Source organism: Mercenaria mercenaria, chromosome 5 (genome assembly GCF_021730395.1).
Source record: "Mercenaria mercenaria strain notata chromosome 5, MADL_Memer_1, whole genome shotgun sequence".
Classification (NCBI taxonomy): domain Eukaryota; kingdom Metazoa; phylum Mollusca; class Bivalvia; order Venerida; family Veneridae; genus Mercenaria; species Mercenaria mercenaria.
This window is the reverse complement of record NC_069365.1, coordinates 96,505,247-96,523,108: the sequence shown is the minus strand read 5'-3', so window position 1 is coordinate 96,523,108 and position 17,862 is coordinate 96,505,247. Positions and strand designations below refer to the sequence as shown.

General features: G+C 33.2%; 1 protein-coding gene across 1 annotated transcript in view; it reads left to right on the top strand.

Moving 5' to 3' along the window:
* Nucleotides 1-232: 232 nt before the first annotated feature.
* Nucleotides 233-17,862, top strand: part of LOC128557228 (uncharacterized) — a 31,217-nt gene continuing 13,587 nt past the window's right edge. The window contains exon 1 of the mRNA XM_053544387.1: nt 233-348. Coding sequence (XP_053400362.1) covers nt 270-348 — 79 coding nt within the window. The 5' untranslated portion in view covers nt 233-269. The remainder of the gene's footprint in view (nt 349-17,862) is intronic.

Below are 17,862 nucleotides of genomic sequence, written 5' to 3'. Positions count from 1 at the left end.
TTAGGAAACATAAATGACAATAATTTAAAAGTCATCGTGTTCGCTTGAATATTCTTATTGTAAAAATATGTTTTTTACACCACTATGCAAACCATCAATTAATGATATAGAGTCCACATCCCCGCCGACGATACCTCTATATTATTTTTATTTAAATACATCCAACCCGCCAATCAAAATATCCGGTGTCTGCAAATATATTTTCAAGTGCTAGATATACTTCCTCTTTCAAATAAACCTCGCACACATAAAACAGTTTATTTTTTGAGATGGCTGGACAGAATCAAAATGGAAATTTAAGGTTTAATGGATTTTTAATAATCGTAATAAGTCTCATCCCAGCGTCTGGTAAGTACTATCTTTTTAGTTTATTAAACAATGATAAAGTGATATTTATGTCTAGGACAACAGCAGTGCTTCAACAACACAATAATTTCAAAACTGAAAGGAAACTTTTCGTTTTTGCTTATAATATATCAGTCATTTTTCGCGGTTGATGGGCGCGTAGAACAAACGCATTTCTTACAATCTTAGAAAAGCACTCGGTGCGGGTGGGTTTAAAACAACTGCATGCGTTTACGGCGATATGCCATAGTAGTACAATATCTAATAAGCCATTTATAATGAAGAGTCATGTATTCTGAATACTAGTTAACTCGGATGATCAACTGAAACCCGATCATGTTATGAATGGATCAGTTATATAATTAAATCAATACATTGTGCTATTGCCTTTTAAAATTGTAGTGAACCTAGTATACTAATATAAATAAAGCTTGTCAATTCAAATTCGTCAGTGTAAACTTGAGAACGATATCAACCTTCATCTTAGTAATTTTTTTTCTTTGATTAAGGGAGGACTTCTAACATGCGCATTTCTATTTTTAATCCGGATAATGATACTTCATAACTTAAGACGTTTTAAGATCACACATAGTGAGCTTTGTCATGCCGATCCTTAGTATTTTCAGACACAGATACCGAACGACTAAAACGGTCTAAATCGAACAGTGTCTATATGTTTAGGTATGGTTAAATGTTGTTGTGGTTGTTGTTTTTTTTTTTTTTGTTTTTTTTTTGGTCTTTTAGTACTTTTAGTACCTCGTGCCATGATAAGGACTCTTCTTTAGATATACAAAACGTATTTAGTGATACTTTATTTGTCTTGCGTTTTGTTTTATGTAATTTCGTTAATGTATTTTTCATTCAACTTAAGTTGCCATTACTTTTATTATGTACGTGGGACGAAAATAACCCCCGATGTATACTAAAGTAGCCCCGTTCTGATATAACGCGTACATGAAAAAGGTACAAATCGTCAAGTAATTCTTATCATAATAATATAATTATCTTATCTATTCTTTGGTAAAACTAGAAGCGTGATACTCTACATTTTATAGCAAATGTAATAACTGAGCCTCACATTCAAAGGTCAAAGGACTGAGGAACAACAAGGACAAAATCACATGCAATTCATGAGGAAAAAAACTCTACTTGTATTCATTGTTCATTTCAATGAAATATGAAAAAAATGATTAACATATTATATTTCTTTTCGGTTAGTTGACCTTACTTTTCAAATGAGACTGATATATACCTTTATATAGCATTGATCAAATATGTGTAAAACATGCAGTGCGCTGTTACAATACAGTATTAACACACGACTAATATTGAGTTTTTACAACAGTGACTACAATGTAAACGTCAAATTTTAAATACTACATGACAGTAAATTTATAATGACATCAATGATTACACATGCTCTCTATATCATGTATACTTGAAGCACTTACAATTACAAGGTGTTCAGAAGTATTCAGTTACTTCCTCTTTGTGACATGAATAGATTAAACAACATAAAGTACATAATTGATGAATTTATAGCTTTCGTTAGTATAAACTATAACCTTTTGAAATAAAATACTATGTAAATAGTCTGATGTTAATTGCTGTCGGCTTGATTTGCCTTTTAAATTTGTGTCACAATCCCTAAAGATATTTGATCAGTAAATCACATGTATGTTTGTGTGTGGTTATAAATGATTAAATCAAGCTAAGTAGCGTAGATATATTAACTATTCTATGTTTCAAAATTAAGTTTTGAAGCATGCAACGTTTACCTGTGCATACCCTCCTTCAGGCTTATATTATACGAAAATCACAAAACTTTATAAAAAAAATGTGCTCCGGTCATTTAAGTAAAATAGTTTTAATCAATATGACTATGATGTGTTCTGAAACCAGTTCAAAATAACATTATGTTGTGTTGTGAAATTTAATAGTAACTTAGATTACGACATTTTTTGCTCTCTCGTATTAGTCCGAGTAACGTTTTACCAAGTCGTATGACGTTGATTTCCGTTTCCTTGTTATCAAGGGATTCTTAAGGGGAAACAAAACTTTTCACATATCTAAATTTTATTCGCCTTTTTACAGGTTTTATTTTCTGACATTTAGTAAAGTATTACAATGAGTATTTTTATTAGCATGGCGTTATATTAACTTATGTTGGCAAAATACATGTATATTCAATTCATATAATGCCTTTACAATAATTAGTATGGGAAAAATTAGCTTGTTGTCTTCTAAACAAGGGAGAAGGAATCTCTGATTCAGTTATTTAAACTAGTTTTGACCACATTGGTTATTATTTTAAAAGACTGTATGTAAAATTATGTGAAGGGAATGCAGTTAATCCACTATACAAACAAAAACACGCGCTTACAAATCTTCAAAAGGGCTATCATTCAATACTGTTAAACTGCAACTTTGGTTTTATATAGGAATTAGCGATTAGACAAAGTGTTAAGGTTTACATAATGTTTATTTTGTCATTTTGTTATCAGAAAATTCTATTCATAAACTGGAAATGTACTAATTTCTATTATTCTATTCATAAACTGGAAATGTACTAATTTTTATTATTCGTGTAAATCATTTGTGCACGGAAAGCTATTGTTCTGGTGACACATCTGTCACCCTTTCTATTGTTCAAGTGTACACACGTTTACGTCATTATGTCAACAAAGTGGGGGTGTATCCCCACCGCAATTCATCAGAGATAGATACACGAAATAAGCAGTTAGTTAATTTAATGAATGAAGTCTTACCTCTTACCTACCATAAACCAGTTGTTTTTGCATTAAAATGGCATTCATCTTTCAGACTGAAATTAGATTCCTTATTAAAAAGACCGTCGCTCAAGCTCTTATTCATGTCAGGGACCAGAGTAAAGATCTCAGGGAAACTTTTGACTAAGTCATACCTCATAAATGACTTTAGAGATTCTGTACGTTTGTTTAAAATCTTCCACAGATGCAGAATTTATTAAATGCTCAATTTTGGAAACATAAGAATATACCTGGAAACATTGGCAAATAAAAAAGAAAGGATCGTGTGCTAGGCCTCTTTAGATAAGGAAAATCTTAACATGACCTGTTTACGATTTTCCTTTTAGGCCAGCGCCTACTCCCTGTGAACGCGAAACGCGAAGATACGACGGTATGATGGCGAAGCGCGACAGTACGATGGTGAAGCGCGACAGTGCGATGGTGACACTGCGATGGCGAAGCGCGACGCTACGATGGTGAAGCACGACAGTACGATGGCGAAGCGCGACAGTACGACGGATTGTCATTATCGTTCTTTCGCGTTCCGCCATCGTACTGTCGCGCTTCGCCATCACCTTGTCACCATCGTACTGTCGTGCTTCGCCATCGTACTGTCGCGCTTCGCCATCGTACCGTCGTACCTTCGCGCTTCGCGTTCACAGGGAGTAGACGCTGGCCGTAACGGAATACCGTACTTGGTAAGATATATCACAACTTTCGTACAAGTTAAAGTTACGACAATGAAAAGAAAGCGCTACAGGGAAAATGTATTGGTTTATTATAAGTGTAACTCTATGTAATTCCATCTTATATATAATCCTTTCAAATATGTTCCCTTTCAAAATATCATGCATTTCTGTTAAAACCGATGATATATTGGTTCTTATAAATATAGACGTATAACCATTTCAAATACGTTCCCTTTCACAATATCATACATTTCAGTTAAAAATCAATGATACGAAGGGCGTTCAATAAATAATAATACTCGATGTGTAGTTCCGTAACAGCTGGTTATTTTTGAATGCGGTTTTCAGCACTCTATAGAGCAGTTTATTGGGAACAAAATATCATATGAATGGTAAAAATCGGTAGATTCAAAGTAAAAATATAATCATTCGAGTGAGGTGTATTCAGGTATACTGGACCATAGCAAAAATAATTATAACTTAGGTTTGCTCTGGACATTCAGAGTCTCATAATAATAGAATAACTTGTAAAAATCACAAAACTCTATCATTTTTCTACGAGGTACAGCAATTTGTGATGAGTTTGAGGTTGTTTTTAACTACTTATTACGTTTTTCATTTTATAACATAACTAAAACATCTAAGCTCCTAGCAGTACAAACGAGTGCGCACATTCCATAGCAAGTCCACATACCCAATAAGATTAGTTTCGATGCTGCTTTTGATACACACCGAATTGTACTACACATTCATACTGGTTCAACGTTTGCATATATACTCTCTGTTTTCATGTCTCACAAATCAGCAGTGACATTTTAGTCTTTTTAACTAAATGGGACGAGAGAAGCTATATTTTGTCTCTCTGGAAGTTAACTGGATCTCGAGGATACATTATAGTCCAAAAGGACTGCTTGCCATTATCAAAGATGATGATGATGACATGTTCGATGACAAATAAATCACAATCAAAGGCCTGAAGGGCCTAAGAGTCGGCTAATGATTGATGTACTGGTAGTATAGTCTACTAATTTCAGTTTGTTTTTAGTTGTTTTTTTCCCAACTGAACAGAGATTTTGTTACAATAGATGAAATTGACATCCAATCGGTGCCTATTAAAACTTTGATTGACATTATACAAGTATTTAAACCCAATATATTTCTCTAAAATTGAAGAGTGGTTCGCAAAAGTAAAAATGTTGAAAGTACAAACTATAATGTTACAGCTGACACTAAGATACTGCCCATGACTATATATATTTTTTCAAAAATCATTTGCCTCCGGCATTACCAAAACAGGCTATTATCGGCTGATATATATTCGCACATGATAAAATTTGAATATGACAATTTATATATTGAAATTCATACGTTATAGCGCGGATTGTCACATACAATTTGTAACGGATGGACGAAAGAACTGTTCAGATATTTTACAGATAACTGGCCTGGCAATAACCGTGTCACACACTAGGTATTGTTCAATCATATTATAAGTGATGTGAATTTAAAGTATACTTACTTTTGCGTTTAAAGATATGTAAATGTTGCTGAGTGTCAATATATAGTGTCATGAATGTTTACACTGACAGGAAAATTGCGCATTCGAAACTAAGGGAAGTTATTCGGACTAGCTACCAATTTCGGAAAAGACAACCAATGTTAATAAATGCAGTTCTTTTTTAGTTAAAACCATCATTTATTCTATTTCAGACCTGTTGACCCCTTCAAAACCATGTCAGTAGTCCCCAAGTTCATGCACTTTCAATTATCCATTTTTATTCATGTAGACAGACAGGCCCAGACTGGGCTGAAAAATGTTTGAGCCATTTTTACGTGGTCGGTAGCAGGGTGGGTGTGGGAAGGGGTGTTGCTTCCCGCTTTGAACTGCAGTCAGATTTTGAAATGGGCATTGTGGCAGGTGGTAAAAGGGCAAATGTATCAAACTGTAAAGTGGCAATATGGGGGGAGGGTGTGGGAGGATACCCCTTCCTGCAAGAAGGGTTTGGGGTACCACCACAAGGAAATTTTGAAAATGTAGACCCTTGATACAGCCTTTGGTGTGATTTCTATCTGAAAATTTTATGTTTCACTTTCTAAATATAACCTAGATTCCTTTTAGTATTACAATATCCAAATTATGAATGACTGTCACTTCATATTTTTACTTTCAGGTCATGCATCGGGACTAGAATATAAGTCTGATATAGATTCTATGTAATACTATGTGTTATAAAAATAAATTCTAGAATCATTTCTGTTACAATAATATCTATCATGTCTGTTACTTGAAAGTTAAAATTTCATAACACAGCTCGATATTTACCCAAAATATTATATCCGGATATGATTACACTTTTCTTTATACCGCAAAAATCTCCAGTGTCAACAATATGTTTTACAAATTGTGATGACACGAAGACAGTTTAGCAGCAATTGGCAGTATCTGACATTGAAGTTTACGGTGATATTACCTCTTATTTAAATCATTTCATAAAAAAATTGTTTCGTTTCGTCAAAGCAGTCTAACATAGACGATCTATTTTCGATTTCAAAAACTACAAGCAAATACAATTTAATGTTTCGCCGATTTGTTTGTTTCTCGGAAAATAAGAAATAAAATCAATAGTAATTAAACAAACCAGTAAGAGTTTCTTTTCCCAATAATTTGTCAGCTTACTGACTGCAAAATTCAACCCATGTGTCATCATGAAACGCAGAATAGGTGACGGTTTCATTTTTTTGCAACCTGAATCGTAAGCAAATTATCCGAACCAGTCAAAATTCCAGAAAGGTTACAATTTAGAACGAAGTTGTATGTAGACGTTTGCATTTCTCGCCTCTCGCGATTTAGCATCATTTTGATCTGGCCGATCTTCGTAGTATCTTTTCGGTAAACCGAAGTCCGTATTTTCAAGCGCAAAGTCGTACAAGCGTTGTTATAAACAGGTCACGTGTGTTCGCCGACAAATGCCCAGAATGTAATTAGGATTCATCCGCGAAGTCTTGCGGAAGAATTAACGTACTGCACATATCTTATTCGGGCCATTTACAATGAAGCAGTCATAATTTAATTTCACCGATGTGATAAACTCTTTGATAAGAGACATTCCAATACTTTCAAAGGTACCCGACTGAATAAAATACTAGCAGTATGTTCTGGAACTATATTTTGTCTTTTACTGGATGTGACGCAAGCTTGGTAAGCCTGCGAAATTCATGAAATGCACAGCGCAATAAATTTGTTATTTGCGCAATGATTTTAAAGATTATTTTTTGAAGCAGACTGGGTAACAAATGGATAATTTGGCTAATATGTTAATATGCAGTTTTTATTTGAATTTCTGAATATCATAATTGCTATTTTGTGACAAAAAGGAATAAAATTAGTCACCATAATCATATGCGCAAATGTATTACCAAATCCCGCAGAATCGTTATGCGTGTTTATGCTTAATGAGTTACCGCGGAAGAAAATACGTGGCTTTATTCGAGTATTGCACAATTACGTACACTTCATAAATTTGACAGATTACATCGTATATTGGTCATAGCAAATGGGATTAACATAACTTAACTTCATCCGATCAATGAACTCTTTGAAATTAGAGACAATCTAATGGAACTACATCTACACTCAACAAAATTCCTAATCGGTCAGTTTATATTTGTATTACTATTTTGTCAATAATGCAGGTATTTACACGAAAGTTCACATGCCGACATTTGAATAGGTACTGCAGCTAATTATTAATTTATTTTTGGTGTCTCTTGGCCAAAGTAACCGCATTAGGCGTTTTGCCTAATATTGGATATTTTGCACGTGCAGTGCATGTGCACCAACATGCACGTGTTCGTTTGCAATTGTGGCATTACTGACGAAAGTCCAACTAGAAAAACACATATTATGGTGAAATTGACACAAGAGCAATGGGATCGAGCTGTCGGAATGTTGCTAGCTGGGACACATTTACGACACGTGTGTTATTGTTTTTACAATTTCAATATAATTTTGATGTTATTTGTTTGTAACTGTTACTTTGATGGTTATTTCCATTTGTAACCTTATTTCCGTTTACAAGAACCTTCACTCGTTGGTTATCTACCATCCGCGCTCTTTTTTCGAAATTTAACCAAAGTACAATTCATTGAAATGACCGATTTTGAATTTTGTTGTATAATTCCGACAGCCCGGGCGCGTTGCTCTTGTGTCAATTTAACGATGATATGTATTTTTCTAGTAGGACTTTCGTCAGTAATGCCAACAGTGTTCATTAACACGTGCATATTGGTGCACATGCCATGCACGTGCAAAATTTGCTAAATTGGCCAAAACGCCTAAAGCGGTTACTTTGGCGGTGAGTCAGTCAAAAATAAATCAACAATTAGCTGCAGTACCAATTTAAATATAGGTATGTGAAATTGCGTGAAAATACTTGCATTATTAACAAAATAGTAATACAATAAAAACTGACCGATTAGGAATTTTGTTGAGTGTATTCGCTGTGTTGTGAGGCCATTTAATGAGAATGAGAAATCGGGCGATAGCAAGGACTCGTCAAACGCTTTCAGCGTTTAGCCGACTCAAAAACGATATATTTTATATATGATTATATCTTAAATTATATTAAACCAAATGATGCATATGATAAAAGTCTTTTGCTTAACTTAAGTGTATTTTTGTAAAGCCGTTCTATAAAATTACTTCCTCTTTCAAGCAGGAAAAACGATCACTTCACAAAATGACACGATATTACTTTGACTGGATACTAAAACTTGTTGGATTGATTATATATGTACATTCATGTAGTTTTATCTCAAAAGCGGGTACGTACTTTATAACTATTGAAATATTAAATAAATCATCAATACTAATATACACGGAAAATTGCAGTTATCCACAGTTAGACGGACAATTCGAGTTTTTTCGTTTAATATATGAATCTTTTAAAGGTAATTTCAAATACTGATTGGGCAGCCGATCGCACGGTTTTATTAAGACTTTATAGGGCTTTAATTAGATCTAAGCTAGATTACGGTTGTATTGTTTATGGTTCCACAAGAAAATCGTATTTACAAATGTTTGATACCATCCATAATTAAGGTCTTCGTATTGCTCTTGGAGCATTCCGAACATCGCCAGTTGAAAGTTTATATGCTAAAGCAGACGAACCATCTCTTTACACACGCCGAGAAAAACTTTCATTGCAATATGCTTTAAGAGTGGCAGGCAATAAGTCCAATCCTGCTTATGAAATTATTTTTAAACCAAAGTACTCTGATTCATATGAGGAAAAACCAAAACAAATCAAACCGTTTGGATTTCGCATAAAATCTTCTATGAATGAAACTGACTTTGAATTCGATAGTATTAAAGAAAATTCAATTCCAGTTCTTTTCGATTTGAAAACTGCCTTTAGAAAGTCTGAAACAAACCCTGAAATATTCAAGTCCAAATATCATGAAATCAAATGAACTTACACGGACTATTTTGCAATTTACACAGACGGTTCAAAAGATGAATCAAAGGTTGGCTGTGCTGCTGTCAGCCTCCTTCATCAATCAAAATTACGTTTGCCAAATAATGCAACAATATTTTCAGCCGAGGCCAAAGCTATTGATTTAGCTCTAAATTTTATATCAAAAAGTAGTGAAGAAAAATTTATTATCTTTTCCGACTCGCTTTCTGTTTTACAGTCAATTCATAACCGAAATATGGAAAATCCATTCATTCAAAATATTCTTCTCAGGTTTCATGAACTATCTTTTAAAAAGTTTATTATATTTTGTTGGATTCCTAGTCATGTTGGTATTCACGGAAACGAGGGTGCTGATATTGCAGCAAAGAAATCCCTTTTATTATCACAATCTAATTTGAAATTACAACATACCGATTTTAGGCCCAATATAAAGAAATACATTTTATCTAAATGGCAATCGTCATGGAACAGTGCTTCATTCAATAAACTTCATGATATCAAACCTACTCTAGGGGAATGGCACCAAGGAAACAGATCTGTTCGCAGGGAGGAAGTTGTTCTTTCTCGCTGTCGAATAGGTCATACCCGTTTGACTCATTCTTATCTTTTGAATAAAGAAGATCAACCCGAATGTGTACCATGTCAAACACCGCTAACTATTAAACATATTCTAATCGACTGTGTGGACTTTGCTACACAGCGCGGTACATATCATGACGTTCAATCTCTGAAAGAGTTATTTGAATGAAAACGTTTCAGTCGGAAATATTTTTAAAGCAGATAGGAATATATCAAAAAATCTAACATTTCATATTTTTGTTTACATCTTGCAATATTATTATGTTTGCAGCTGATATTTTAACACACACGTATATACATTTGTACATAACTGTTTTTAGATATGCTTTACATTTTTACATGGATGTTTTTAGATATGTTTTACATTACTCATAGTGTTCTTTACATTTTTACATCAATGTTTTTGGGTATGCTTTACATTGTTACATCAATGTTTCTGCTTTACATTTGGCGTTTGCAATATGACTTCTTCTCGGCGATATATGACCATTTTGTGTCGATTCGCCGTAAAACCCAGCTCACTCACTCACTCAAAAGGCTATACCTTTCCAAAATGTACATGGATATAAAGCATAAATGCTCTATATTAACGAGACAAGGTCAGATGAATTGAAACATTTACGCACAGATATTATCAGATATTTTAATATAACTTCTAAATAAAAGGATTCGACCCAAAAAACGTTTTAACCTTTAACATCTCTGTAGCGTTGAAAATTAATATTTCTGACTGCTGTGTGCATTTAAGTAATTTATTTTGTCGGTAACTGATCTGTTACAGTTATTTGTCAACTGATAATACACGTGGCTGCACAGCAAATCTAAATGTAGTGTTTGTCAATACACTCACACAAATGCGGGTTTTAACCAATTTAAAATATGGAGATGCTACACGTTCGTACACTTGACTTGATTTATATAGTAGAGAGACTTATCTATGATTTTAAATTATGCACGAGTACATAATTTCAGTTTCTTTTGTGCGATTGTATACCTTTTTCATAGATGCTTCCGTTAAAATCTGCATGTATCTCATTCCGCTTTTATGTCAAACTAAATGATGGGTTGCGTGACAGATAAGTTTCATCTAACAGCAGTTTTTAGGGGGCGTAAGCAGTGTTGCATTTTACATTACTGCTCATGAACAGACTCAATCAAACCGAGTCTGCAGTTTTCGCTGTTTGCTTTGTTCTCGGTGCTTCCGATGGATCTACTTTCCAAATTTTATTTATATCCGGCAGCATATCCCTAGATGATAGTCAAGTGGGACAATAATCAATGTCTATATAACAGGATTAAAATGACAAAGAACAGATGTCTTTTAAAATCAAAGTCCAAATATGACAAAAGTTCTCTAAGGAAACTGTTATCTTTATTTTAGTATGGTCGTTTATCTTAAACGAACATGAATTTTCCCTTTCACTCTTTTACTAGTATGTCATTCTTTGAAAACAATAACAAACAGAACAGAACAGAACATATATTTTATTAGACTTGTACATAGTACATCGTCATAATCGAATACACATTGTGTATACAATAATAATAAAACGTAAAAATCAAATCACGTGTTACAAAACAAATTATTTATACATAATATCAATTAATATATGCAGAGGATGAACATAAATTATGTTTCAACATTTATTAGAGAACGTCTAACATTTGATGCGACGTTAAGATACTTCGCTAAATTTCTTAATATAGTCTTATTTGTAATTTCCATTAGTTCTATAAACTTAAACATAGATGGTCTATGGTAATAATATTTCTTAATGTACTTCTTTCTAAGATCAGCAAAACAAGGACAGATACAAATAAAATGAAACTCGTCTTCAATATCACGAGAATTACAACATAAACAATATCTTTCATGTCTTACTATTCTGTTTCTGCCAAAACGGCCAGTTTGGATTCTAAGCGAATGAGACGATAGTCGAAGCTGCGATAAATGTAGTCTAGGGCCGCAATTTAATACATCTAAATAATCTTCATATTTAAATTGCTTCTTAAAATACTTATATGTTTCCATAATGTATTTCTATAAATGCTGTCAAAACATTTTTTCAAATCCACAAAGCATACATATAAACGTTTGTTCTCGTTTAAATATCTTTGAATAACTGACAGTAATAAAAACATGGCATCAACAGTACATCGACCTTTCCTAAATCCAAATTGAGCGTCTGAAATGTTACTGTTACTATTACAAAATGCTTCAATTCTTTTATTCAGTATAACTGTAAAGAGCTTTGACATGCAACTCAGCAAAGTTATGCCTCTATAATTATTTGCACAATTGATATCGCCCTTTTTATGAACAGGTATGTTAATACCTTGAGTCCATTGTTCCGGAAAATAGCCAGACTCCAGGATTGCATTAAAAATATCACATAAATGTTAACATAATATATCAGCACATTCAATGAAATATTCGTTCACCAGGGAGTCAGGCAAAGCTGAAAGAACTTTAAACAGATTAAATAAGAGCATTGCAAAGCCATTCAATATTTTATAATAGAATGCAAGTTCCAAATTATGAGTTTATGTACACAAATGACAGTATAGAAACTTTAATCCATTACAAAAATATCAGAATTAATAGCATACAAATCGTTATTGGGACTTTCATATACCTGTTTTTATCAATCGATTTAATACTTCCAATTTTATAGAGAAATCATTCAGGCGTGTGCTCATTCAAGAGTAACAATTATAGTTTTAAATATTTATTTAAGCAGTAAGTTACTTCCTGATTCAAAAAAGAAAAAAGAAATAACTGTACATGACGACTTCAAACTGCAATAAAAATGAAAAGGTATTGCTTAATTCAACATTAATTGAATGAAGTCATTTTATGTGAACGAATATTTAGTTTAATCTTAAAGTCGGGATTTTTTTGGTTGATAAAGAAAGATCAGTATGGATCATTCTAAACTGGGTAAAAACTATAATTGTGTATATAGTTTTGATTAAATCTAAATTTTAAATTAATTTCGCAAAAATGACTAGTCTTATCCCTTTTACAGTTGGACGCTACGCTTTCCTCTTTGATTGTTTCTGACAAAAAAGGCGGAGGTCTCTGTGATAGGTATTTCTTAAACTACCACCTGGAATGAGCTATTTTAATTTCTATTTTCTGGCCTGTTTCGTCGGGCCCTTAGGGGTTTTCCCTTGTTGCTCTGTAGAGGCATAGATTACTGGTTCTAAAGGATTTTTTTTTACAATTTACATAATATGCCTTGTGTTGCCATAATGTGTGTTCGGGATTCACCTGGCGGGGATAACCTTTAATTACACTGTTTTGTGGCTTCAGAACATGGTGAAGGTAAGAGAGAGGATAAGTCGGTGGTGATTTGGCCTCTGGCCGTTGAAAGGCGGTACCCCACTATGTTCCTTTAGTTGTTAGTTTTGTCCTGTGTCTTTGCATTGTGTGTGTGTGTTTGTCGTGTGCACGTCCGCATGCTGAGCTGCGGTTAAGGAAGACTGCGTTTTAAGGTTTTGAATGCTTTGAGAAACAAAAATCAAACAACACCAAATCATAGAAAGAAAGACTTGTTTGACATGAAAATTGAACAGCATGTAAAACATGTATATTACTTTACGAAACAAGTTTCAGTATACTGATATAAACATTGAATTCCGAAAAATGACTGCCTAAAGGGGTCCCATTTTTGGACAGTTAAACGCCTTAGGGTTCAAAAAGAACTGTTACAAATCTTCGTTTAGGTACATTTGCAATTATAGCGTGCGAATGGTGAAATTTCGCGTAACAGTTTTCAGCAATTGTTTAATTTTATTTCTTTACAAATGGTATTGATTTTCAAAGGGAGACAACTTTTTCCGAATATTTTAAGTACAAATGGCATTCATTTTCAAAGGGAGACAACTTTTTCCGATTATTTTAAGTAATCGTCGAGAAAATGTTGTCTCCCTTTGAAAATTAATGTCATTTGTAAAGAAATAAAGATAAACAATTCCTGAAAACTGTGTTCCACCTTGTTATGTGAAATTTCACCACTCGCACCTGTTGCAGATTCATCAAAACGAAAATGTGTAACAGTTCGTTGAAAATGGTGAGTTTTTAAAGGCGTTTGACTGTCCGGAAGTGGGGCCCCTATAGGCATTAATTTTCTGGAATTCAATGTTTATATCGGTATACTGACACTTGTTTCGTAAAGTAATATACACGTTTTATATGCTGTTCAATTTTCATGTCAAACAACTTTTTCTTTCTATGATTTGGTGTTGTTTGATGTTTGTTTCTCAATGCCTAATTCTAAACCTTAAGGACGTGTCATTCCCTGTTGATTATCTATCATTGTTTTTTTGTCCTTCTTTGTTTTGTTTTGTTTTGTTTTCTAGATTGTGAGTTGTTTCCCAGACATTCATGACAAATTCTTACTAATATTTTTTTTTCAGAATTAGTTTTTCTGATTATTACCAAACTAAATGTGTTATTTCTTATTTGCATATATGCAATAAATTTCCATTAATCAAATACATTATAAAATAATTGTAGAACTGTTCTGCTAACATGCAACTTTTTCTTAATTGTGACTCATTTTATCCCCTAAGGCAAAACATATAGTCGCTACTTCGTCCGTTCATTCGTCTGTCCCGCAAGAAGTTTCACTACCAGAAGGAGATGCGCATATTGTCTTTGTGTTCAAGTCGGGTGATTTTTACTGAGTTATTGCCCTTTGATGATTCAACATTAGTATACTATACTATAATAGTACATTTATTCTTGCCCTGAGTATTTCTCAGCAATCACTGGTCGGATTTAGTGAACCTTTAAAGGAAATTTGACAACAATATCTAACCGAGTTATTGCCCTTTGATTATTCAACATTAGTATACTATAATACATTTCTTGTCCGGAGTATATCTCAGCAACCATTAAATGCACTTTAGCCAAACTTCATAAGAAGATTTACTATCAAGAGGAAATACGCATATTTACTTCGTGTACGGGTCGGATGACTTTTGCCGAGTTATCGTACTTTGATTATTCAGCATTAGTATACGATAGTATAATTATTGTCCGGAATAATTTCTCAGCAACCACTGAGCCACGCATTGCAAAATAGCGTTTTTGCGACGGTGTTTTAAAAGTTCTATTAATAACTTTATAAACTTGGTAAAATGAATGAAACAAGGACAAGATTAAAATGCACAAACCGTCAAAGTTTCAACGCAACCTTCCCGATACGAAAACCAACATCAGTGCGTGCATTGATGTATAAAGGTTCGGTTTAAGATCTAAACAAATTTTAAAAGAAAGTAAGGACAGAATGTGATTTTATTTCTTCTTTTTTTTAGACTGGTAACATCTGATAATAGTAACTTAATTTCAAATAATAATAGTAAGATGGTTGAAAGGAAGAGCTTTGAGAATATCAAAATTTTACTTGTGCACCATAATAAAGAGGTTTATCGGATAAAATATCCATATATTGAAAAGTTCTCATTTTCAATGCATCAGCAAGTTATCGACTATGTATGACATACTTGTTCATTAAAATCATTCATTCACTTCCTCTTTCAAATAAAGAAAATATGCACATTACTATGAAAAGAATGTGCTTTTGTTTGAAATAAAAAAGATGTATGGATTTATCATTTGTTTAAATATATGTAGTTTCATCCTTAAATTGGGTACGTATATGTTTAATTAACAAAATATGTAAAAATATCAAACGTGGATTATTGAAGAATTTAATAGCTGGATAGAAAGATACTGCTTTTCCATTTACATGAATTCTATCAAGTGGGCGTCACTGATTATTCGCTGCTCCTGTCAGTTTAATACCTCGTTAAGGACAAAAAATATCAGCTGTTTTCAATAATATAAAATATCTGCAAAAAATGCAGAAAGAAATCGATCAATGATATGTGTCTTAAGTATGTAGAGGTACTTCTCTCAAATCTGTTTTGATGAAGTTAACTCATGTATACTGTATAACGTACGCTTGATGATTATTCGCACGACTGTCGTGTAGTGACGTATTCCTCGTCCATGTGCACAACAGAATCATGGCTGTTTGGACATTAAATTAAGTGGTTGTCGAACCCTATATACAGAAACGTGAATTTTTCACTACCTTTTGCGTTAAACACGTAAGCTACACGTATGTTTACATACTTTTAACTTGATATTTGCCCTTCGGATTTCCTCTGTATAATTATGCAAACACCTTTGTTTGCACTTAACATTAATTGATATGATTTTAACATAATACCCATCATCAACTGGTACTACCTTGCGAATAAAGATACCAGATTTCTTATTTGTGGATTTCGTTGCAATTCTCTACAGTCCTGTTCAGTTTATTCAGTCAAATGTGTAGACACACTCAATTGTGGTTGGTGAAATATCAGTGTCATTCAGTTGAATCGGGATATCAATATTCGGTGCTTTTATCCCGGTACCAGTAATTTTCTGAAATGATTGTTAGAGTAGCATTTGGATTTTAATTCACCATGAGAAAGTCGTCATATGACTTAGAATAGTATAAAATGAATTAAAACATACGAAAACTTATCAGTTATCGCCACAAGATTAGAACAATATTATGAAAAGCCATGTAAATCAATGTATAAATTTTATGGCGAGCTTGGCGGCAATCAGATGAAGCTCCATACTCCCTATTGGATCCCTAAACTACACAAACCCTCATATAAAGCTCGACTCATTGCAAATTCAACCTTATGCACTACAAAAACTATTTCTCTTTTTTTGACTTCTTGTCACATAGCAACAAAAGACAACGTGCAAAAGTATTCCTCCAAGGTATATGAGAACTTGGGGGTTAAACTGTTCTGGTCCATAAACAATTCTGGAGATGTGATCAAAAAAAAAAATTAAAAAAAAAAAAATAATAAATGAAACAAAACTACAATTTAATTGAGAAAACATTTGCAAGAAAAAACATTAATTTTCTGGCATGGAATGACCTAGGGCGTTTTTCCTAACAGTAAATTTAACAAAAACACCCTATGGAGTTGTGATCAGGTTTGTGAAGCGCTAAGGTTTCTGTTAGATGACATATTTATTAAAATTGGCAATAAAACTTATAGACAAGTAACTGGTATCCTGACCGGGACTAAATGCGCCCCACCCCATGCTGATTTATTCTTACATATATACTGCTATGAATAAGATTTTATGCTCAGTTTTTCCACCATGGAGACACAATTTGACATTATTGAAGCTTTTAGTGGAACCTCAATGTACCTTGATGATATTTCAAATATGGACAATCTATATTTTGGTGAAGCACATTTATCTAAAAGAGATACAGCTTAACAAGGCAAATTCTTCTGATTTAGAATTGTCATGTTTGGACTTGAGTATAAAAGTTGTGAAAGGTAATTTAAACACAAAAACATATGCTAAAAGAGACGATTTCAATTGTGAAATTGTCGAATTCCCCGACCTTTACTGAGATATCTCTCGAGCGACAACATACGGTGTCTGTATTTCACAACGTATTCGTTCTGCAAGAGCTTGCTCAAAATTAGAAGATTTTAAGGGGTCGATCATTTGAGTTTTATGGTAGTGGTGGGGGAGGGTGCTGGGATTTTACTTGGAGCTAAGATTTTTTTGCACTCTATGAAAGTCTAATTTTGTTTCGGAACTTGGAAGCCGGTTTGTTTTTTCAGAGTAAACCAAAGATTATTTCTTTTTTCATTTTTCAAAATATTTTTGTTATACATATATTATTCAAAATTAACATGCGCGATAAAGAAATACATTTTGTATTGCGTAATTTGCCTAAGTACAAATGACAGAACTTATTAAAAGTCTCTTTGATTGAATTTTTAAATAAGAAGCAATTTGACACAGATTACAGTTCCTTATTTTGAACACAGTAATATATTCATTCTAAGCAAAAATAGTACAAAAGTACTTTAAATATTCATATACGTAGATAAAATAATTGATACATTAAAGATAAATGTGTCCAACCAAAATTGAATGTTAATCAGGAAGGCATG